The sequence below is a fragment of the Harmonia axyridis genome, chromosome 3 (genome assembly GCF_914767665.1).
Source record: "Harmonia axyridis chromosome 3, icHarAxyr1.1, whole genome shotgun sequence".
In the NCBI taxonomy this organism is placed as follows: domain Eukaryota; kingdom Metazoa; phylum Arthropoda; class Insecta; order Coleoptera; family Coccinellidae; genus Harmonia; species Harmonia axyridis.
This window is the reverse complement of record NC_059503.1, coordinates 34,549,991-34,575,330: the sequence shown is the minus strand read 5'-3', so window position 1 is coordinate 34,575,330 and position 25,340 is coordinate 34,549,991. Positions and strand designations below refer to the sequence as shown.

The following is a 25,340-nucleotide window of genomic DNA, read 5'->3' as shown; positions in this document are numbered from 1 at the left end:
AATCGTCAATAGTATCCCCTGTTTTCGTTGTTGGGAGCGTTTCCCTAACACCCTGTATATTTTTATTTTCGCATTTCCCTACTAATATTACAAATGCGAAAAACGTAATCTGCCTGTCTGTTACGCTTTGACGCATAAACCACTGAATCGATTTTGATAAAATTTGGTTCACAGACAGGAACTAGTAGATCTTACGAAAGGACTAAGGCGACTTTGTAACCGATTTAAAAAAAAAAGTTTTGATTATGCGTGATAACTGAAAACCGTGCGGGCTAAAGCTAGTTTTACAACTAGGTAAATTACTGCGGCCCGCAAGAATGAACAGTAGCTATTATGCGGCCCGAGGTGAAAGAAGGTTGAGTCTGGCTGCTCTAATAGATCTCTTCGACCTTTTTCTCGGTTTTCCATAGTTGCAGTTTGTATATTCCGCCGTTGCTCATCTCTTAGTGGTGTCAAATCTCCGCTGTTTCGTTCCTCAGTATTAATTTGTGCATTGATGTTGTGTTGGTTCTCAGCACAATCGTAGTTTTCTTCAATTGTCGCTTCTTTGTTAGGGAGGTTCCTATTCTGCTGTTATGGGTTTCAATTGGTTAAAAATCTGTATCTTTATGAAAAATCTGTATCATAATACATCTCATTATGAAATGAATTATAGGCATGTAAGTGTATTATATTATAGAGCGGGTGTAGAAAAACTTTCATTAGTAACGCCTATAATACCATTGTTTAAGGAGAAGATAGTTAGTTACTTCGGTTCAAATATCATTGGAGGAAATTGGGCAATATCGTTAGAGGGCGCCACTCCGGAAGAGGCCCAACATGATGGGTTGCCTATGTGCAATGTTGAAAATTCAGACGAGTAATAATTTTTGGGTATGGTGAACAACAGATGTCTCTAGTGCGTTTCTTGTTCAATCTTTATTCATCTTTCTGTCGTCGAGCAGGCATCGGAAGAAATTCTCTTGGCCGCAATACATTTTTATTACCCTTGCCGCATGCCGGCTAGCTGCATGAAAAAGGGTAGAGCCTCAGAGTAAGAAGTAAACTGTTTACTTCTTACTCTGAGGGTAGAGCTATTGTTCGAATCGTATTTTTGGTCATAATATTGTTTAAAAAGCTTCGTCGCCCTACCTTCAGACTGAAATAAAAAAAAAAATTGGCACGGGAAAAAAATTAGACATTCTATCTCTGTTGACAGGTAACAAAATATAACTTTCTCGAAATTACTTTTTTTCCCGGGAAAAAAGTGAGTGTAAAGATTATACATATATCCGGGAAAAAAGTATAGTCACTTTTTTGCCGGATAAATTTCGTGAAAAGTTTTAATAATATTGTTAATTTAACTAATAAAGAATGTTATGCGTTATTTAATGAGCACACACGAAACTATTGTATTTTGTCCACCCTGTACCACTTTTAATGATCTTTTGAAATTGAGAGTAGACGCTGGTGATAAATATAAATACAGAAATAGAAAGAAACGGAATACTGATGTCGCCTACGACAATCATGGACGCCTGGTCGTTTTTCAATAATTTTCATTTTGCCCCCCCTGAGAAAAATTTCTGCGGGCGCCCATGCAGGCTCAGTTACGAATCGATGTTAAAGTTTCATTTTATTCAAATATGTGATAGCCTTTTAGAAATAACAGAAAATGATACTTTCAACATAAAAACTAGACATAAAGCAAGTTCTCTTTTATTAAATATTCATTCTTTTAAATTTATTTGAAGTATCATAATTTCTTATGACGTTTCATTCCAGATTAATATTGTAAGCAACATGATGCAAAGTGTAGCGATTGACATTAAAGTGTGCCAAAACCATTTGAACAATTTAGTTGATCATTTCAAAAATTGTAGGGATGATAATGTTCTCGAGGAAAAACTTGCGGGAGCTGGAAAACTAGCGGCTGTTCTTGAGATAGCTCAAGATTTTTCTCCATTATATACTGTAAGACGAAAGTATAAACCAAAATTGTTCGATTATGAACAGACGGAAGATCCAAAAATCGCTTTTAAAATAAATTTCTTTTGGAAAATAATGGATCAAACACTAAGTTCCTTAAATAGTAGATATAACGTTAACGTTTTTTGTTTTATTTGTGATATTCTTAAATTAAATGACAAATATCTATTGAAATTCTGTCATGCTCTTCAACAAAAGCATAACTGATGACATGAAAAAAAGAGACTGAAATGAAAGAAAATGATTTATTCAACGAGATAAGAGCCCTAGGATTGTTTTCATTATCTGAAGCGAAAATCCTCTTGAAATTCTACAATATATTTTTGAAAATAATCTAACTTCTTCTCTACCGAATCTTAGTATTGCCTCAAGAATCCTTCTCACTTTACCTGTGTCCTGTGTCTGTTGCTTCTGGTGAGAGATCATTCACTGAATTAAAAATTTTTAAAAACTATTTGAACTCTACCATATCTCAAGAAAGATTTTCTGAATTAGCAATCTTAGATATAGAGCAAGAGATACTCGATAAAATTGATTGATTGATAATATAAAAGAATTTGCAGCAGCCAAATCTAGAAAAACATCCATTCAATTTCTGGATTGATCCTAATTAAATGTTTATGCCTTTATGAATAATTTATAGAAGAATACAGCTTAAGTTTTGAAACACATTTGAAATGTATTATGTTACAAATAACACCATAAAGTTCTTAAGACAATGAAGGTTGCTGATAGATTTTCAACCATTCTATACTAAATTCTCGACAAAACTTCAAAAAAAAAATTTCCGATTATACAGTAGTACTTTTCTCCACCTCCCCCTTCGAGGGGCGCCAAAATATGTTCCGCACGCGGGCGTTGATGTCCCTTGCGGGGGCCCTGAGCAATATTATTCAATGCTTAACGCCGATCTGAGAGGGGAAACTTATATGGAATTTTATAATTTTATTTTTCATGAAAAATCTTTTTGCAAACCAAAATTCGATATAATTTGAATCAAATATTCAGCTGAAAAAGTCTTATATGTATATTCATAAATTAAACATTCACGTCCTATCACAAAACAAATGAGATTTTCACAAAAAAGAGAATAGTTTTTTTAAATCAAATTTTCTTTTTCTTTTGTTAGTATTCCAATATTTTAGTTACCTATTTGAGGTAGATAACCTTGACATGAAACTATTCACTGATAACAATTTTACATAATCAATTAATTAAATTTAAAATTCTCTTTTCGAAAAACTAAAAAATAGTCTTATACTTATTTTTCTCCAATCACAGTATTTCTTTTCAAACGCAAATCAGATCATACATTCCCTTCACGATTTTCATTTCAGATAATCCGGTCCAGAGATATCGTGATCACCGCAAAATTGGTTTTTTTTGCGGAGCTCTAGGAGATCGGCGATAGCAACATTCGCGAAGATTATTTTGACAAATAAAAAATATGTTAATATATTATAAGGTTATTATAATATGTACACCAATTTTCAAATTAATAAATTGAATAGTCTGCGCGAAAAAAATTCTTGAAAATCCGTCTTTTTGAAGCCTTCTAACTGTATGTAAGAATGAGCGAAATCCGATAACAAAAACAAACCCCGTTACGACCAAAGCAATAAAATCCCAAGCTCGAAACCTGGGTCATAAACATCGAAGTGTTTCTACTTTACTTGGCTCCGATTATTTACTCTTCACGTCAAGTTTTGTACCCAATGTAGAAACCTCTTTACCGACAAATGATTATAGAAATAGCCGCCTAGAGGGCGCATTAGGATGGACCCCAAAAATTCTGAGTTTGCCACATAATTCTAATAGGTACCGCCACATACGCACATCCAATGCCCTTTGCAGGGCGAGTAACCAACTATCTTCTCCTTAAACAATGATAATACCATAGTATAAGCATAGTAAAGGGAAGGATAGTAAGCCAGTGTAGTGCTTTTTTCGATTTTGTTGATGTTGAGCGCCATCTAGTTGTACTCACGTTTTACTCGAATTTTACTGTCAAAAATTGGTCCGTAAAGTGGAGCCCTCTGAAAAAATCGGTGTCATTTTGAAGAACTAAAATATTTGAAATAGAGTGGTCAGAAGATTTCTATATTTTGATATTTTTTCTGCTCTGTAATAAGCATTTACGCCAGTGACGTGTATTTGTGATAACTTAATAATAACATAAAAATTGTTGGCAATGTCATGCGACCCCTTTTCAACCACGCCACTGAATGAATTATCGTATTATTTCTGCGCCATCTATAGCTCATGATTCAGCGTTATCTATTATCGAGTTACTTCTCCAAATCCAACTACAGTAGTGACCCCTGGTGACTATTTCCTTGCCGTCAAACGGCGGTTGGCTTACTATCCTTATACTATGGTATAAGGATTCTTTATAGGTACTATGATAATACATTATTTATACCATGCTAATACATAATAGAAGAAAAGTTTAAATACCTGTACATTCAAGGAAAATTAGCCTTTTTCATTTCGAAAAACCTTACCGTTATTACGTTCTGGATTCTTAATTTTAATGTATGTACCACCAATGACACCTGTTAGTCTTGGAATGTGAGCTATTCGGTAATAGTCAATTATATTCCTCCTGCATTGTCATCATTCAATTGGAAATGTACATGATTCTTAAGATGCTTTGCCAAACATACAGAAATATTTCTTACAGCTCTAGAAATGGTGGATTGACTTTAAGTGTAAATATCTCCATGAACATGCTATAAAGATAGGTATATACATAATTAGAATATTAAACTTAAATAGTACCTATCACCAAAAATTAATATCAAGATATTCATTCAGTCAATACATCCATAAATTTGATGATGAAAATACTTATGAGAAATCTTAAAATTGTATACAAATGCCATTACCTGAAAACTGTTGCTCGAATAGAAACGAAGTGCTAGCAAGCAGGCTATCGAAGAAAAATCCCATATATTTTCCTAATAACAGAAGTTGAAATTGTATGTAGGTACCTATTTTAAATAAATACTTGAATAGTCTAGCGGAATTTCAATAGGATCGTTTCGTCGCATCTTCTCAATTAGAGAAAATAACTGATAAATGACTTCATAATAATTAACATCTCACAATATATAACTATATGTAGATATGTGATCTTTAATAAAACGCTGAAAAAGATATACATATATATTGGTTAATTCACATAATAGCAGGAAATCTTTTGATTTTGTCACCTTAATATATTTAATATATTTCTGATATCAGCTTCTCAGATTTCTGTTGGTCGTGTAAATGTTTATCTAGTACGAGTTTATTCAGATGACTTACATTTATTTCATTATATTATAATAAAAATGCAAAACATTATTTATATTTTTATTGAACAGTTAAAATCAACAAAAATTATGCATAGCTTTCTTTATACGATATGAATAATCCTAGTGACTAATAATTTATAATAAAATAATGTAATATATAAAACAACAACTTTCATCAAAATTGTATCTCCATCCAAATCAACATCTGGTCAAAATTCTTCTCTTATTTATTATTAACTTTAGGCTATTATTAAAACAGTGGTGTTTCAGTTCAACAGAATACATGAAGCATCAAAATATAGCAATTTCTATAAATAACCATTAAGGTCACCAATGAAATTTCTAACATAGATTATCCTCATCTTCTTCATCTCCATTATTTCCATCTTTTGACTGATCAGAACTTGCAGATTGACCAGCTTGAGCATTTTCCCTAACCACAGGTTTTGCAATAGTAAGACTTTGTTCAGGTAAAGGCATATCTCTTGCTAAAATAGCATATTCCACATCCATATGTTTTATAAAAGGATTGTTGAGTGCTACTTTTGCAGCTTCTGGGTCTTCCTCGTCATATGCTTGAAGGAGCATTTCCAAACATTGAACTTCAGGACCTTCACAATAGTTGCCCCATTCCTAAAAATATTAGTTCTTTAAAATTAAATTGAAATTTTTTAACACTAAGATTCTGGAAGTCAGTAGAGACTTCAGACAGTGAGAGAGTTTGTATGAATAACTTCAAACAACCATTTACCTTAAAGGCTTTCTCTGCAGCTACAATATCTCCTCTAGCAATCTGTACTAAAACCAGAGCAACAGCTAAACGTCCAGTAGATTGATAGGCCTCGCTCTGCTCCCTCAAACCCAATTCTCTTCTTATTGCATCAGCAGCGGCTTCAAACTTTCTCAGTTTCACGTGGATTCTAGCAACTTTACTCATGTACTCAGCAGCTTGTCTTATATTATCTTGTACCAAAGCAACATCTGCAGCATGTTGAAATAATCTGAGTGCCTCTTCTGGATACTGTGCCTCAATTATTTTAGCAGCCTTATCCAATGAAGATGATGCTGATTCCCCATTTCCTTGAGTCTGAAACATATTGGCAGCTTTTTCTGCCAATTCAGGAATGTCTTTCAGATCACCAAGCTCTTTAGAGACAAGAATTGCCTGATCTAAGGCTTTAGCAGCATAAAACAATGCCCGGTTCTGCTTATGGCAGTCGGCAGCTCTCAAAAGGGCATTTTTGCATTGATCAAATGCTTTAGCGTTTCTGAAGCAAGTGGCAGCTTTGTTGTATTCATCTGCTGCGTTGTCATAGTCAGGTCTCCATTTCATTAACGAAGTTTTCAAACTTTTCTCTGCATTTTTTATATGCTCCAATCCTTCTTCTATCTTTTTATTACTGTTCATATTCACTTTGACAAAATGATCACGTCAAACTACCTCGAAAATCGAGATTTTCTCTTCAAATAATCATTTTAATAAATGAGAAATAATTTGAAAATTTTTAGTTTGTATTGCAGGTATAAAATACTCTATCCACAAACAGAGTTTGAACTGACACAGTTCTAGTTAAATTTATTATAGAATAAAATTGATTAGAAATACTTTTCAGTTATGAGTGTAGATAATAGACACCTTTTTCCAACCTACGATCAATATTTGAAATGAAAATGAAACTTGTAAAGTCAATATTTGTGACAGATGACATACCTCACAGAATTACATTTAGAGCCATAGATATTTAGAGCGTTTTTCTGTTTGACACAGCGACTTACGTTCGGAATGACGTGTGACAACTGAAAATATGAGGAAAAGGAATTTCATTAGGATATGCATATTGGTTTTCCTCATTTTCGCGAGTTTTATGGATTTAGGTATTTTAGTGATAATTGGTTGTTACCAGCCGCAATTTTTCTGGATGTACCTTCTCATGTTCGGAGTATTCTACACACTAGGAGGTATTGGTACCTATAAGGAGAGATACTTGTTGCTTTATATATTTGCTGCTTATATAGTATTGAGCAGATTTGTTGATATTGCAATGAGAACGATGGATATAGTAAAGTCAGATCACTCATCTGAATCTGCGCTGACAGGTACTAGGGCAAAACGAGACGTCCTTATAAAAAAAGATGGCAACTGTTGCGTGGTCAATTTTGATTTCACTGAAGAATATATCATCCCCAGTTGTTGTCATGATGATCCCACACGTGGTGATCCTTTTTCCGAAGCTTGTAGGATGGCAGGATACGGTACATATGCATATAAGTATGAATAACCATTCCATATCTAACAATTGTGATCTCCTATTTGTAACTTATAGTGTATTCGACTGGCTGCACCAGTACGAATTAATTCGAGCTAATTATGTCATTCAGCTCTACAAAAATTCGAATTAATTCGCACTGGTGCAGCCAGTCGAATACGCTATTAGTTTTTCATTCAACAAAATCGGGAAATTCTTCATTAAATACAAAAAAATTGATTTTTTTTAAATTGGTAATAAACAAAGCAATTCTTTATTTTTAACAAGATCTCATCAGAATTTTTTTTTTAATCACTGCATTTCGTGACTTAAGAAAAATATCCAGTGATTTCTTTAAGTTGAATCAGTTAAATCTAGAAAAGGAAACATCTCATGGAGAAAAGTTTCGAATAAAAAGTTGATGGTTTTAGGGGGAAGTCCACATACGCTACTCTTCCATTGCCTTCACCCTTGTGGAGGAGGGGGTCAACTTGGGAAGTTGTTTTTTATAGCTGATCCGTATTCTACCTAAAAAAACAAAATTTTTGTTCGAACAATTTTTCACATTTCGTCACAGATGGCTCTGTAATCGAATTTAAATTTTCCGTCTATGAATGACTTTAATTTTTTCGTAAGATGTTTCTTCTTCTAGATCTTTCATTCAACTCAAAAAAACCACCATAGTCAGATAAAATAAGCATATTATCCATTACCAATCAAGATAAAAACAACTTTCAAACACTTCATTTATTCTTGAAATCTATATTTTAATACAATAATCCAAAGAAATAATGATTTCCAGATGTGAAGACAAAAGCGGAAGAAGAGCATCATCTTCAGCAGGCAAAGAGGATCAGAAAAAGTCGAAACCCATTTCGTTTTTCGCTATATTTTACTGTGTAAGATCTATTATCGATGTGATTATTTTATTTTTTGTTTTTCTACTGGCCTATATGTTGCAATATAAAAAATGATCTTAGTCTTGACGTAAAATATCTTTTTCTCCGAAAGGTCGAACAAAAAAGTAATAAATAATTTCCACAAAACTCAAGATGCTCGCCCCCAAGAAGAGTGCAGTAATCCCACCTGTTGAAACTGAAAAACATTGAATAAGAAAAATGTCCCACGGATGAATATAGGTATCGTTACCAACCTACAAAATCCAATTTTCCCCTTACAACATTCCTTTTACACCTCTCACTAGGCAATCGTAGAAGGCTTATTTCTACAACACCAAACTCCTCTTTGATACTATATATTAACAAAAAATCAACATAATTTCGAATATAACTCGGAGTTTATATCATCTTCATTACCCAAATTTGACATCCTTGACGACTGACATTTCGAACTCGGTACAACTTGGCAAGCAATCACATACTAAGCCGGTTCTATTAGACCAATGAGCCTTCAGAACTATCAGGTCGTTATAGTGTTTGTTCAGGCAGTATAAACCATTGATGTCGCAGAAGAGATTCTTAGCTTGAATGAATAATAGTTATTTATAATACAAGTGCAGAAGGCATTGATATTCTTCCACGAGTTCGAAATTCAAAAACGAGCCACGAAGTGGCGAGTTTTGGAATGAACGAGTGGTAGAATGAGCCTTCTGTACGAGTATTATACATTATTTTCTCTAATTCATTGCATTTTCATTGAAATTAATTAAATATTTCCATAAATATAATTTAGTGATTTTTGCATTGAAAAATGTTGGTTGGCAGAACTGATTTCTTTAAGGCAGATTGATGAATTGACAGATAAAGCCGTTGCGGAAAGTTCGGAGTGCCAACATAAAATAATAGAATATAACCATAAAAACAGTGCGTTTCTGATATATTCTCGCACGATTTTGTTCTACAAGATGTGGAAGAATGAACAGAATAACCACAGAATTAGAGAAAAAATTAACTAAAACTAACCCAATGAACAATGTAGGCAATTAATAACCAAGAATGGATAGTGGAAATTATCGATAATATGGGGTAAGTAGAGTGATTTTCTCAAAATCGCACAGATAAAAGCTCACCCTGTCTGGACCAGTAACATATCATAAGTACATACATTTTAAGATGTCAAGATACTGGCGTGCCCGATCGCTCTCAAAAAATGGCGATTTTGTAAGAGCCTTCTTGAATTTTATGGGATTTGCCGGTACTTCACTTTCCTATGAGGACCACACTAAATTTCGCTGTCATTTCCATGGAAATTTGACCATTTTATTAAATATCCCCACCTTTGGAAGAAAAGGGAACTGCCGGCAATCCCGAGTTAGAGACGCTAGAATTATCTCAAACGAATTCTAATCAGGGGGCACACCAGTATTGTAAATTGTTGTTAACGTTTTCTGCAGATTATGAAATGGGTTTATTTCACACTTTTGTTCCTGAAATAGACGATGTCTTACTTTATTTTGTAGTGACTCTGTCTGCCCTAGAGGTGACGTTATTGGCCTCGCGCCACTACAGTGACTTTATATACTACAGACTACAGTGACGACAACTTCGTCCATCCGCCATTAAAGGTCGACGGGAAATTATAGATTCAAGATTCAGATTATCGACTGCGCCTGAGCGAAGGTTGGTCGACAGCTCATTTCTTTTGATGACATCTTTACATTTTGAAACGTTCCAAATTAGACTAACACAGTCACAATCATTAACAAGTCAAACAAGAATGCTTCAAAGCATGTGAAACAGCACGGCACTAGAATGTAAATAATGAAAATCAGAGATCTCTAGTGAAAGTTCGACCTTTAATGGCGGACAGGGCTCCAACCAATCAAAACTCTGACGAGCATTGTCGTCACTGTAGTATATAAAGTCATTGTATGCACTACACTTTACTGAATTCAATCGAGAGGAGAGAAAGAGGGAGTGAAAGTTGCGCAGTGAGGTGCGCAAAGTGTGAGAGAGCGAACACGTGGTAAGTGGGACGTATAGTGAATGTAGAGTTCCGTTACAGCTCAAGAAGTTTTTTAGTACTCTTCAGTACTGTTGTGTGTTGTTAGAAAGAAGTTTTTAGTGTAGTGGTCCTCAATGTTCCATTGCAGCTCGAAACAGTGGAGAGATTGTGTTTAGTGTCCAAATCAAAATTCATGATGGAGAGGATAACTACTAGACCGATAACCAATGAAGACATTTTGGGATTCATGGGTGAAATCAGAGAATTGCGTTGCGACTATAGCTGTACTCGAACAGAGAAACGCTGAGCTGGAAGCAAGGCTCATGCGTTACGAACAATTAGGCCACGCCCCTCTGAGGAAGTTCGGCCAATGAGGAGGCCGCTATCGACATGGAAGTCGATAAGGAGACTAACATTGGAACAGTCTCCGAAGAAGATGAGGAATTCCAACTCGTCTCGAGGAAAAAGAAAAGGAAGACCGACTCCCGGTAAATCCCAAAACGGCAGATTCGAACCCAGAAAAAGCAGAGTGCCGTCAATTATCCTCGGACAAAGGAAAATTGGTCACAAATCATAAGATTCTTCAAAGAGTTTCATATTAAAGTTCTAAAAAGTCAGAACATCAAAGGAGGTATCAAAATCCAAACTGCCGAACCAGAAGACTACAGAAGGATTATTAAAATCCTGGACCAAAAAGACTTACCTCTCATACCAACTCCTGGAGGAGAAGATACTGAAGGTGATCCTAAGAAGTATCCCCGAAACGGTTGAAATGTCAACCGTTCAAGAAGATCTGAAGAATCAAGGCTTCCATTCAACGGGAGCCTTTAAAATGAAGAGCGGAAAGGACAGGAAGCCAACTCCCCTGGTCCTCGTCCACCTACCGAAAGACGAGAATCGTATTTACGACGTCAAATTCACCGCAGATGTCTGCGTAAAAGTAGAGTCTCTGCGAAGAAGCCCTGGCCTTGGACAGTGTCACAGATGCCAAAAATTCGGGATAGCCGCCAACAGGTGCAATGCATCTAGAAAGTGCATTGCTTGAGCCAAAGACCAAATGCCCCATGGATAAGAAGAGCCCGCCGACATAGTCACTTTGTAATAGCCCTCATTCGGTCAATTACAAGGGATGCCCCAGTCATCCTTCGAAGGGAAAACCGACGGTTTCCTTCCGAAACCGGCGGTTTCCCAAAAGAAACAGGCCAAATCCGCTTCAGCCAAAAAGAAGACGGTTCCCCTCAAATAGGAGCAAAAATTGAAAACAAGGATCCCGAAGGAAAATAATCAAGAAGCGGTCAAAACCAAGAAGGCAGCGAAAAAATCACCTAAGAAAAATTCTCCTAAAAAGGCAGAAATTGAAAAACTCATGGCCACATTCCAGGTCATGATGAACCAGATGATCAAACTTCTGGATAAGTACTGGAGAACAAAAGGGAAGCCTAAATCCCTGGAGATAGCTGTCTGGAATGCAGACAGCATCACCAACAAAAAAGAAGAGTTCGAGGAGTTCTTGAATAGGCATGAAGTGAACGTAGCACTGGTGTGTGAATCCCACCTCAAACCATGTCTCTCTCTTGAAATCCGCAATTACCAAATCGTAGGGATCGGATTGACGAGAGAAAAGGTGGAACAGCCATTTTGATCAAGAAGTCCATTGCTCACTCAGAAATAGATCTACCCGATCTTGAGCATTCAGAAGCCAACGCAATTACTGTGTAAACCAACTCCGGTGACATAAGACTGATTGCCGCTTATAACAGACCAGGTCAAAAACTACTTAAAGAGGACTTGAGGTGTATTTTCGAACACACAACTCCAACAATGATGGCAGGTGATCTGAACGCCAAGCATCCATGGCATAGCAGAATCACCAATACTAGTGGAAGAACTCTGAACGATTTTGCGGATAGGTAACACCCAAGAAATCATTATAGACGCACCGAATGAGCCAACTCACTACGGGCCGATAGGTCACCCGGATGTATTGGAAATCTCGATGTTTAAGAACATCCTATTAGTTTATCGGATCACAGCCATATCTGAGCTGAGTACTGAACATAATTCTTTTTTTGGTTCATCTTGGAGATGAATTCGATGAAGATCCACTGAAAACCAAGTCATGGACAGATTGGCAGGTTTTCGGACCAGATGACGATAAATATGGGCCCGATTAAACTCATATATGACTTCAAGGAACTGGACTCAGCCGTCGAGACCTTAACGAAAAACATCAAAACGTCATTGGACGCTTCAACACGAATTACTTCTTTGCCTAGTCAGAAGAACTCGATCCAAGAGGATATCATGGAGCATGGAGGAAGTACAGAGCGAGGCGTAGAGCTCAGAACAAACTCAGCCCTGAGGACCGTCGAGTGTTCAATCAGCTCAACGCAAGAGTCAAGGAGACTCTCAGAAAGGTCCGGAATGATCGTTGGTAAGAGAAACTAATCTCTCTTTCCCCAGAAGACAACAGTGTTTGGCGGATGACCAAAGCACTGCGCTCAGATAGTCAATGCTTCGCTACGACTAAGGTACTTTCAGAAGGATTGAAAGAAAGCTGACGTGGTTTCAATCCACAAGGCCGGCAAAAACAAACAAGAAGCTCACTTGGAAACAACACGTCACATCAGCTGTGACAAAGGGAAAGACAGCAGTGGCAGCGTTGCAACCGCTCCTTTGCAAAAGCAGCAAAATGTCTCTTTCCAACAAGCTTCTACTCTAAAAGTCCACCATTCGGCCGGTCATATCTTACGTATGCCCGGTTTGGGGATACGCCGCAAAGACGCATCTGCAGAGGCTAATCGTGCAGAATACGATCCTGAGACGAGCCGTAAGTGCACCATGGTTTGTCAGCAACGTACGGATACATAAAGACCTGCAAATACCATTTCTAGACGACCATCTAAAAGATCTGAGCGTGAAGACCTTCAGGAAGGCTTGCGACTATGATGAAAAAGGCCCTAGGAAACACAAAAGACCGAAGATGGCACTACCCTAGGAATTGTTTGTTGAAGACAAGCTGGTTCTGGCACATATGTGTTATGATTACACAAACCTTCTGAGTGGCATATTGCCACCTGCTAGATCAGATCAAAATAGCTCACCAGAGGTGAATTATATTGAGATTGAGCAGTAAAAGGCTAATAGTCTAACTGCAAAAGAGAAAGAAGTTCCAAGTTCCACACTTTACTGTGGCCCCGACGGGTTTATGGGGGTCGCCACGTTGCAGCAGTCTACCCTCCACAATCACGATGGTGTTAGAGAGTGTCTTAGACAGACATCGCTGGATTGCCTAACTGAAGAGTCCACCAGCGATCTTTGAATGAAACCCCGTAATCCCTAGAGAGGGGGCGCATCTACGATATTTGGCTCAAGAACGACTCGCCAAAATTTGAAGAGTAAAACTATAACGCGATCCACCATTTGTGTTGGTACTCCCAAATGCAAATTTGAGGATATTTTACTACAAAATTTACCACATTTACATTAACTTACTCAACTGCGGCATGAGATGATGAGCACATCCACACATCTCAAGTTGAGCTTTCTTTCTGCAATCCACACAACAAGCGCTGAAACTATAGTGGTGATGGACGTCCAAATTGTTTTCGTAAGTGAATCTGCATTTCCTCTGTTCGATACTGACATCTTTAACCTATATGTGTAATCGTAGAATGAAGAAAAAATTTGTTCAAAATTAGTGGAATTATACCTCTGGTTGGTTCTCGATCTCCCTGATGGATATATATCTTTTTGAATGAATATGTGGACTTATTTGTATGATATCCGTAGCAACTGTTGTTAAAGTTGGAACTTCTTGTTCCCCGAGCAGATAAACCTATTAAAAACGTTTATTTTGAAAGAATCCTTAATCATGCATGTCTTAACTCATACAGTCACTTGGTGTACAATGTACATTTCCTAAGCTATCTTGAGTAATTCCCGAGTTATTTGCCATTTCTCGGAAAAAATGACAGACGAAGGTTTTTAAGAAATTGAGTATTTATCTAGTGAAATCTATGAAATAAGGCCTGTATAAATTATATTATATTGTGCAATTATTGGCCGCAAACTCCGCATCATTGCATTATTCTAGAGCTCAAATTGACGGCACTTTACAATGTTACTGATAAGCCCCCTTCTAGCTTTCCTCCATTTTGATATGTTATTTTTGTTCCTATTATTTGAAGTATTTTATCAAATTTCTTCACACTCATCTTATAGTATTGTACTAGGATTATTTATCAAATCGGTATAAATTTGTGAAATTGCCCTTTTATCAGCTTTTGACTTATCTCTCTGGGTGCACCCAATACTGCTTTTTGTGCTGTTTCCCTATATTGGCTCGTAAAAGTATAGCTACCACTCAAGCAGTTCAACTGAATTTTTACTGAATATAGTTTAGATCAATTTGCCGCAAGTACGCGCATGAAACATTTTCCAATTATTACGATTATTCAGTCGCGCGACAGGAAATCGCATGTGTGCGCCTAACCTAACTGAGAATGAACAATACATATGTTGTATTTTATTGCTCAATTCCCGGTAGTTTTTTGGCATTACATAAATAGATACCCACGAAGGCTATTCCCCTTATCTCCAAGCGTAAAGTCCCAGATCCAGTCTTCTTGTTCGAAATCATTGGATAACGTGGAGCTTTCTTATTCCTTAAAAACAAAATCTATGTAAAGATCTTTCAAAAAACAGAAAAAAACAAACCTCGTCTGTATAGAATTCACACCGAAACATATTCCAACTTCAGTGTCCATCATGTGGAAGAAGTCGCAACAATTGAACTCATCATTATTCCAAACGCATTTTTGGAATATTTTCGAACAAGGACTTCTAACCTGAAATCGATTATTGTGAATTGCTTCACCATGAAGAACTTTATGTTAAGAAAAATATGTCTAAAATACTGGTGTGTTCACTAATTAGATGATTCTAAGATAATTCTGGCGACTCGGCTCGACATGGGTCCCTGTTCTCTTTTCGTCCTCAAGGAGACGCTGGACCAATTAGCAGCAAGGCATCATTTTAAAATTTTCATTTATTCTGTCAAAAGCTGATCAACTGTCATTCAACCCGTCAAGGTCAATGTCGTTTTGAGGTTAAATCAATAATTAACTGCTTTTCACAGAACAAATGAAAATTTTGAAATGATGCCGATGACTGGTTAATTATTTGAATTTAGGCGAGTCTCTACCAGGGGTTTGGTGTTTCGTACCGAGATCGCTGGTGGACTCATCAGTAAGACTATTCAGCAATCTCTGACTAAGATATACCATCTCACACCATCGTGGAGAGGTAACTCTGCTGCAACTCCGAGACTCTTTTAAATCCGCCGGAGCTAAAGTGTGACGCGAAACAAATAACGCCATCTTTGAGCAGACAGAGTCACTACACTATAGCGCCATAGGAAGAAAAATGATAAGAGACCCATGCCGAGCCGAGACGCCAGGATCATCTTAAACAAAATCGAATCAGTGAACACAACAGTATTTCAAACGTTTTAGCCATAAGAAACGATGCGGACATCGAATGAAAAGGGTCCGGTACCATTAAAATCCAAAAAAAATTCAGATATCTACCTATAGCCCTTTGTTCGGACAAGAAGCGCTAAAAAAAAATTTATGCATTTCTAGAGTTTGTCTTCATAAAAAATTGGAATCCCAGAAGATACAAACCTCAGCTGAAAACTCCACGAAATTTTTTTTGTTGCAATCCTTGTGCTTAGCAGTAGCATTGGGTCCACACATTTGAAGGGTATAAAAAGACAAACCTTTGAAAAAGACCAGTTCCTTGACGATTTCGTTGAAATTGAAGTCATGAGGATTTCCATATGTTCTAAAAAAATAACTAGTGGGTATGTTTCTTTCGATACGCCTCCAGTTGAAAAAATTGACTAGAACATAAAAGCGGTTTCTTTTTCTTTGTTATGTATTAATAGTTTCTGTAAATAGTAATGATTTATTTACTCATCTGTGAATTCGCTTATTCTTCCTTGGTTATCTGTTTCACACACTGCAATTGAAGGGAAATGCGTATCCCATTCCAAATAGCTAGTTTCAACCACAAAACTGATTGCGTTATTACGAAAATCGTTCCAGGCTGTCTGTATGAGCATTATAGAGGCGAGCCAACTGAGACTGCAACAGAAGCCCCAAAAAATTCTACAAAAATATTTCTTATTAACGAAGAATTGACCTATTGGATGTATCAAAAATGATTTTATTTATTATTATCCATACCCATAAACATTTCTTCCTCTTTTTTGTATTACAAAAAAAATTTAAGTAGAGACTGAGGTCTCCCTCTGCCCAAAGAGAAAAGAAAAAATACCACTCTTAAATTCAAGGTGTTTCAGGCTTAATATTTTTTTCAGATTACTTCGTTTTTGTGAAAGAATAATATTATAATAATATTGTTTTATTTTCAGTTAATAATAAACGTACCACCCCGTTAATCAAGGATATTACATCATTTCATAATTGTATGAAATAGAGCCTTGGATTGCTTTGAAATTCACTAAAGCATTGTCATCACTTTGGGATGAAAAAAATGTTTGTTCTCCGATTTCAAAATTTCTTTAGGAAATTACCTTTCACACACCTTTAGATAGTATATATAACATTTGAATTTCAAAGATCGATTCATAACGCTAAGAGAATTAATGCGAATTGAAACTCTGGGCAATAGTGAGTAACTTCGCGAATTCTTTATTACCTTTCAGTCCAGTGCCTTTCACTTTCGAAAATAAAATGAAAACCATGAAAGGATGTGTTCAAGAAATAATATTTCAGGTAAGAAATTTTTGCGTCCATATCTTCTCTCATATGAATATTTTCGAATAACTCGTTTATAAGCAGAATAAGTGCTATGCTTGCATTTCTATTGGATTCAATGAATAGCAATTGTTGTCATATTATCTTTGAAAAAACACTCTAATCTAGCACGATATATCTTGAATTCACACAAAGAACTCCAATTGTAATATCGAATGTATAATCAATAACACAAGAATTAGAAATAAGTTTATAAATACTTGATGAATGCAGTGAAAACGGTTACATTGTTCAATAGAAAATCCATAAAATATAATATAGCATTCCAATATCCATCTTCCTTCTCACAAGAGCAACACCTCTTTATCACTTGTGTCTCTTAAATTTTTTTCCATTTTTAGCTGAAAAAATATTTAATAAGAAAGATACGTCTCTGCTCTTCCGATGAAATTTTGAGAATGAGATTATGCAGTTACCTTTATCATTGATCAACATGTTATATCAAATAGATACAAAGTTCACTCATAATTCAAGCCGTGATTATAATAATAAATGTATTTGTGGCCATCAACCTGAGTCCTTCAGTCAACGTGATTATCAATTGAAAATAATAAAGAACAACACTACCGGAGATCGACCATAGACAAATAAAAATATTGGACTGACAGAAATCTAGGTAGGTAAAGAGTTATTTAACCATAAGGAAACGTGCTGTCATCGGAGGTGAGTAGTAATAGACCGGTTTCGCTCTCTTAATAGCTCATCAGTATCGCCCAACTCAACACAAGGATGACAACATAAGGAAAATAGAGGACATTTGATTAAAAACCAACAGTAGCATTAACACAATATACTCTAATAGTACCTTTATTCCTCCAGTGGCGACATAGGCGCAGGTCAAATTTTTTGTCAGGCGTTAAAAATAACTGTTATTTTGAGCATATTATACACATATGCTTTGTACAAAATATCTGCTATTTTGTGCGAAGAATACATATTCTATGCATCATTCCTGATCAAAAATTCGTGGTTATGTATACCATAAGCGATTTCAACCGAATAACCACCAATGACCACGGTTATTGTTAGTCTTGTCCTTGATTTAGGCTTTTTAGGAATTATGTCATGGCCCACCATTTTCGTCAATGTAGATCAGGAAGCTATAATCAAAACAAACACAACTTTTATTTGAATACCATCCTTTTGTATTAATACTCCGTTTTAATGAAACAAAGCTTGCCATCAACAGAGAATTGTGAAGAAGAATTTATTGAGTCTGTAATTCATCAAGTAGTATTTCGATCAAATGTAACCTTCTTTCTTCGATGACCATAAGCTTCGGCTCTAGAGTGTGGTTATTTTTGGTTATCTGGGGGCCAAATCGGTGACGTTGAAGGGCTAGTTTCACAACATCGTGGAAAGGTGTCTTTCCAAAGGTGCTTTGAAACGACCCGACCCCTTCAAATCCGCCGGGGCCGAAGTAGGATGGCGCGAAGACCCATAGCTCCATCTGTGAGCAAATAAAGTATCTACATACTCCCCCACCAGTACCGACGACTTACGAGAGGAGGAGGTAAGCTGGTGTACTTAGGGGGAGAGAGCGCAAGCAAGCTGTGAAGACGAAAATGCAAGGCTCAGCTTGCCATCGGCCGAAGTAGTGTGGCGAGAAAACTCATAGAGCCATCTGTGAGCAGAAAGGGTCACTACACCAACAATGACCAAAAGAACTTGAATGCAGTTGGTTGTTGTTGATAATTACCAATAACAACCAGGTTATTTGCTTGAAATCGATTCATGTGTATTTGTATATAAATAAGTTAGATTAAATGATGCCTTAACCGCGCACTCTTTGTCCTCTATATCGAAAACTATAAAGAATTTTTGGGACAAAAATTGTATGGAATTTCATTCTAGCAAAAATCTCATAGGAAATGAGGTGACTGCAGAAAATCTAATTTCTGACCTATGACCTTAGTTTTGACTGGACTATTGGTTTGTGCGATACTTATGAGCTCTAAAAAGAGCGAAGCCGGTCTATCACTGATCACCTGCATTGGCAGCACGTTTCCCTGTGGTTACCTATCTCTTAACCTTGACTTCCGCCCGGTGTCCTTATTCTTGAAGTTCTTCAAGCAGGGTAAATGCATTCAGTTATATGAAGCTAGCAATTAGTATTTTGTATGTACAGATCTCACCTGTTGGTTTTCTTCTTTTTCGTGTAGTTGAAGTGGTTTCTTCAGTCGTTTCGTTCGATTCGGAAGTAGTTTCTTTAGTGGCTGGAGTTTTTCAATGAAAAATGTTAATCCCAAATATTCTCAGTCATATTTTTGGTGAAAAAAATCACTTACTTGTTGTACTAAGGGGTTCGTAATTTGGTACCATTACAGGATAACAAATTAGCTGACAATTCATAAATTCCTGGTAATGATTTCTATTTCTTCTCACACCGTAATTGCTCTTGAAAATTGATTGGTAATTGTATATTGAAGGTTTTAGAAATCCAGGATCTAATCTGTATTTTCTTTTGAACATATTTCCTGAAAATTACAATTAAGGGATTAGACTTATAAGAGATTCGATATTCTTCTATAATTTTCTCTTGGTAGTCCCTAGAAAACCTGTTTATACAGCTATAACTGTTTTTATTACAAATCATGTATTTTCGAAACAAAACTTGAAAAATACTTCATAATCACATATTAATATTACTGCACTTTATAATATCTTCTAAAATATGCGACAATTTTGCTTTTTTACATAGCCACCGAGCGAAAAATGTCTGAAGAAATTTCCCTGCGTCAAATCATCATTCAAACGTTGTTGTTCAAGCCTCCAATCGGCATATATTCTACGCATTCCATGGGTAGCATGGTTCTTGTGTCAACTGAATATATCCTGCCATTTTTTAGTTCCTTGGTCCTTCCGTTCAAATTTTATATGTAATTATAGAGACAGAATCGAATTTGAGGTTGGCGTTACCAGTCATGATCATTTTCCTTGAATCAAATAAAAAATGTTGGGTATTCAATGGAAATTGGAGTTCGTTAGTTGGCAAATTCCGCAAATACCTGTAGTAACTCTGAATACCGGAGAGGTTGCGATACTGACTTCGCGTCGCAGCCTAGCGCGGCACCGGCCACCGGGTCATAACGCTGTGTCCTACGTGAGCGAACTATTGCGAGCGACGCGACCAAAGCGAATTTATTAAACCTTGGAATATAATAGCGCTGTCCTACGTGCCTTCGTATCGGTCGTAAAACTGTTGAATGCGAAATTCGCGCGATCAAATTATTTGATATTTGCGCGCGTAATTCGCGCGACTGATCTTCCGCAATGCACAAACCCAACCACATATTTGTCTCGCCATGTCGCGTTGGTAGATTTCAAAGTAGGACACTGAAAGTCGCACTAGCACCAGAAATCTCTCATTAATGAGGTTTATTTGAACACTCGTGCTTTCACCGGACGTCGAAGAGAACTGTTTTATGTCCCAAGAGCGCGCACATCGTTGTTTTATAACTCCATTTTTTTGAGAATCATGCGGTTTTATAACTGGCACATTTTTTTTATTGACATTTTCAATATTTCTCAAGTTGCTTTTAGGGAAGAATTATATTTGTATCTATGTAGAAATTACTGAATTGTTTATTTTCTTTGATATTATTGATATGTTTTATCTTATAGTTTATGTTCATTCTCAATTGTAAATATCTTCTTTTGTGGTGAATCCTTGTAATTGGGTTATTCCTGTTAGGATTCCTGTTTATGTTAAATAAATAAAAAAAAAAAAAAAGTTGACCAACTTTTAACTAAGAACTAAGGGCTTCGGTAAAATATAGAAGTGCGCGTACGCCGCTTAGAATTTCAATATTAATGAGTACCAGTTTCTACCATTTTATGTTCCGTTGTTCGTGTTTATCGATAAAAAGTATTAGGTGTATCTGAAAAAATTAAATTCAATTTTTTCACAATCAATATCAATGTCAAATATCAAAGTATAGAACACATAGAAAGTAGTTCGAGTTATTCAAAATTGCACATTTGATCAAATCGATATTTTGCATGTGGATTCTGTAACTCGAATAGAAACGAACGAATTGGATCGTAATCTGAGTAATCGAAGTACTTATTTTATTTAGGGTTAGTTGAACAGACGTTTGGGGTATGAAATACTCCGAACGAACTGAACCTCGCCCTCGAAATGTTAAAACAACAGTAATCAAATTTCTATTCAATAAAAGTCCTTTATTATTATTATTATTTCTATCACGTTCAAATTTTGTATTGGGTATCCAATTTTTCTTCCATCGCCAAACATAATTCGTAATTGATATCAATAGTAATTCTATTTCTACAGAATAGCAATCCGAAACAATTCCGGTACATTTGTATTCGATTCATACCATTTCTATTCGATTTGAAGATACTGAATATGGCTGCATATGAAGACACGTATAAAATTTCATGTTCACGTTTCCAGAACCATAGAAAGAAGAATAACAAAAAATTAGACAATATTTCCGTGACCACAAAGGTCCGTTACCCAAATAGTTGAGATTTAGGGTGTCGATATGAAATAACTAATAATAATAATTTCAAGGTACATGCAGAATTTCAAGCTGAATATTGAAAATAATTTCGTGGCAACAAATACGATCGGGATCAGATTTTGCGTGTAGGTACATAGAATATGGAATAACTGTAGCGAGCTCCGTGCAAAATTTCGTGTTGATAGCATCAGTAGAACCTTGGGAAATTCAACCTCAATGTCGAAAAAAACATTATATCCGACCGAGTTTTGTGTGTATACATGTAATAACAATTTTGAGCCAGATGCAAAATTTCGTAATGAGAGAATCATAAAAAATGAGGAAAATATGTCGTTGTGCTTTGAACTTCAAAGCTTTTTTAGGTAAAATGATTTACCTATATCATTGAATACGTAATATTATTTCTCTAATTCTGTGGTTATTCCGTTCATTCTTCCACATCTTGTAGAACAAAATCGTGCGAGAATATATCAGAAACGCACAGTTTTCATGGTTATATTTTATTATTCTATGTTGGAACTCCGAACTTTCCGCCACGGCTTTATCTGTCAATTCATCAATTTGCCTTAAAGAAATCAGTTCTGCCAACCAACATTTTTCAATGCAAAAATCACTAAATTATATTTATGGAAATATTTCATTAATTTCAATGAAAATTCAATGAATTAGAGAAAATAATGTATAATACTCGTACAGAAGGCTCATTCTACCACTCGTTCATTCCAAAACTCGCCACTTCGTGGCTCGTTTTTGAATTTTGAACTCGTGGAAGAATATCAATGCCTTCTGCACTTGTATTATAAATAACTATTCTCTAATTCTGTGGTTATCCCGTTCATTCTTCCACATCTTGTAGAACAAAATCGTGCGAGAATATATCAGAAACGCACAGTTTTCATGGTTATATTTTATTATTCTATGTTGGTACTCCGAACTTTCCGCCACGGCTTTATCTGTCAATTCATCAATTTGCCTTAAAGAAATCAGTTCTGTCAACCAACATTTTTCAATGCAAAAATCACTAAAATATATTTATGGAAATATTTCATTAATTTCAATGAAAATGCAATGAATTAGAGAAAATAATGTATAATACTCGTACAGAAGGCTCATTCTACCACTCGTTCATTCCAAAACTCGCCACTTCGTGGCTCGTTTTTGAATTTTGAACTCGTAGAAGAATATCAATGCCTTCTGCACTCGTATTATAAATAACTATTATACAATACCATATAATAACAGCTCATAACTGTTTCCTATTTTTTATGAATTTGGTGCGTTTTATGAATGAATAGGTATGCCCATAGGTATTTACATTATAATGTTGAACCTCCGATTTTTTATGAAAATTCTTCATTAATATTTCAGTAGTATTCATTTCGAAAAATACTGTAGAAACTCTCTGCTAGCCCGAGACATGGAAGCCGCTTGAGACATGAACCCACGGCAAAATGACCACGCTAAACTATGAAGATGTAAGGTGCATATGGCAGGGACCAATGGTTACTAATACCGACGATTCCATCAGTGGTCCCGAGAGAGGGTGCACCATAAAAATTGAATGAGAATGCCTCGCCAAAATACAATAAAATAACCCAGTTTGGCCGATCGGCTTTCAATGTTCAAGAGATGATAAAGATATATTCTTATGGAAATGGTTGGAGATTGATTATTATTATAGTGGGAAATTAAGTATTCGGAATTGAAGGGCCCATAACTTCACACCAGAAGAGTGGGTTCGTTCAAAATTTGGTTCAGACGTAAATTAGGTATAATGAATCCAAAATGTTGTCAGTATCTGCAGAACCTCGAAATTCATATTATTACTTACTGAAAAACACGAGCCGCCAATAATAGAAGGTTTCAAACATAATCTGAATTTCATCAAGTGAATAAATTTATACTTAACTGTAACAGCTAGCGATGTAATCTCCAAAATCACCCTGTAGCTGAAACTGGTTGTCTTCTAAATTATCATAACTAGGAAAAACATTCTGACCATAATCCGCTGGATTGTCATAACCTCCGCTTCCAGGCATATAATTTTGATTCCACGAAGGCCTAGGCTGGCTTCCATACGAAGGAGGATATTCTTGATTATAGTAAGGGGGGTTGCAAACGTTCATGCATACTTTTCTTGCACCAAAGGTGCCAGTTATTTGGTTTTTTGAGGAGACTGACCCCTCTTCCTTTTTATGTTTTTTTGGAAGCAAGTCGACGGTTTTTGCTGTAAAAGTTTCGATGAATAAAATTGATAATTTTCAGATTTAATTTTTATATATGCAGATTAGAATTTAAATGAATATTGCTTTGAGAAGAACAACATGAAAAAATTGAGTCTTATCAATATCGAATATATTTGGATTTTCACCTTACCCTCCACAAAATTGTTCTTCATTAGAACAAGAAGAGTGAATACTACGATAGTTTTTTTTAAGTGCATTATTATTTCTACGAATTACCGATATCAAGAAATAAACGTATATAATGATAAAGCAGGAATTGTATATTTCATATTTTCACGTCAGAATTATTCAAATCGATATGAAGTTAAAAAACAATAACAGCAAACATTCAGGGCTTATCAGTTCAGGAATGAGAATGACATCATGTAGAAATGAATTCATATAATGAATATTCTATTTCACTTCCATGAAATAAAATATTGGAAAAATAGATTCCAACGAAAATTAAGAAAGGTTATCATCAAGGGCTTAGTTAGGGGTAATTAGCCCCCTCAAGATTCCCAAAATATAAAATTCAAGAATTCTCTCAAAAACGAAGAATGAAAATTCTTTCATAAAATGAACCAATACTCTTTTTACTTTTCTTTAAAATCGACACGGCAGCAAAAAATCGGACCCTTTTACGGTTCATGAGTTTATTATCGCTTTCAAGATGATTACTTTTATTGCACTACGAGCACATTCTTGTCCGAGGTTTATTATTTTCCTTTATCTACCCGTTTTGTCGGCGTCCTCCTTGTTTTGCCATCTGTGAGTTTTGCATTCGTCATCGGTTCACACTTACTCGTTGTTTTCGGTTTTTTGTATCATTTTCTTCACAAAATGTTAATAGGTACTGGTTATCAAAGAACTGAACTGAGTTATTCGCATCGAAAAATTGTCTGTGCTTTATTTTACAATTCGATGTGTTTCATTCAAATTGCAATTTATTTGTAAAGACTCCATTTTTGAATTGACTACACAGGATTACAGGGTGTTCCTAAATTGGAGGTGCAAACGAAAATGACAGATTCCTCGGATCGTTTTAAAAAATAAAGTCCTATAACATGAATCCGGAAACAATTTGTTTTCGAGAAACAAATTTCTAAGTTCAAGATTTTTTGTCACAGCACCTTCCTTTCACAAGATATTCAACTTAGTATCTTAATACTTTCCTCATTTTTAGCCTTCAGGCTGATGCTCGAATTACAAGGATCAATGAGGTATATTGAACAATTTTTAGATCAAATTTCATGAAAAGAATTTTTCAGCATACGAATAATGCTCTAAACGATGTACCTGTGCGGTGGATGAACAGATACCTTTTATTCGAAATTTGGATTCCAAAGTGTAAACTCTGAAA

General features: G+C 35.8%; 2 protein-coding genes across 2 annotated transcripts; both read right to left on the bottom strand.

Moving 5' to 3' along the window:
* Window positions 1-5,311: 5,311 nt before the first annotated feature.
* On the bottom strand, window positions 5,312-6,976 carry LOC123676710 (gamma-soluble NSF attachment protein-like). The gene is made up of 2 exons (XM_045612853.1): window positions 6,019-6,976; window positions 5,312-5,900 (listed from the first exon to the last, which is right to left on the bottom strand). Exons 1-2 carry the CDS (start codon window positions 6,673-6,675, stop codon window positions 5,610-5,612), a joined length of 948 nt encoding a protein of 315 aa, XP_045468809.1. The 5' UTR covers window positions 6,676-6,976; the 3' UTR covers window positions 5,312-5,609.
* A 1,269-nt stretch (window positions 6,977-8,245) lies between these two features.
* LOC123675274 (sodium channel protein Nach-like) lies at window positions 8,246-24,617 on the bottom strand. The gene is made up of 14 exons (XM_045610620.1): window positions 24,129-24,617; window positions 23,662-23,979; window positions 19,551-19,739; window positions 19,398-19,478; window positions 17,144-17,603; window positions 16,396-16,590; window positions 16,105-16,264; window positions 15,137-15,267; window positions 14,949-15,084; window positions 14,130-14,255; window positions 13,913-14,072; window positions 8,830-8,995; window positions 8,667-8,764; window positions 8,246-8,608 (listed from the first exon to the last, which is right to left on the bottom strand). The coding sequence occupies exons 5-14, from the start codon at window positions 17,251-17,253 to the stop codon at window positions 8,490-8,492; spliced, it is 1,401 nt and encodes a 466-aa protein (XP_045466576.1). The 5' UTR covers window positions 17,254-17,603; window positions 19,398-19,478; window positions 19,551-19,739; window positions 23,662-23,979; window positions 24,129-24,617; the 3' UTR covers window positions 8,246-8,489.
* Between the last annotated feature and the right edge of the window lie 723 nt (window positions 24,618-25,340).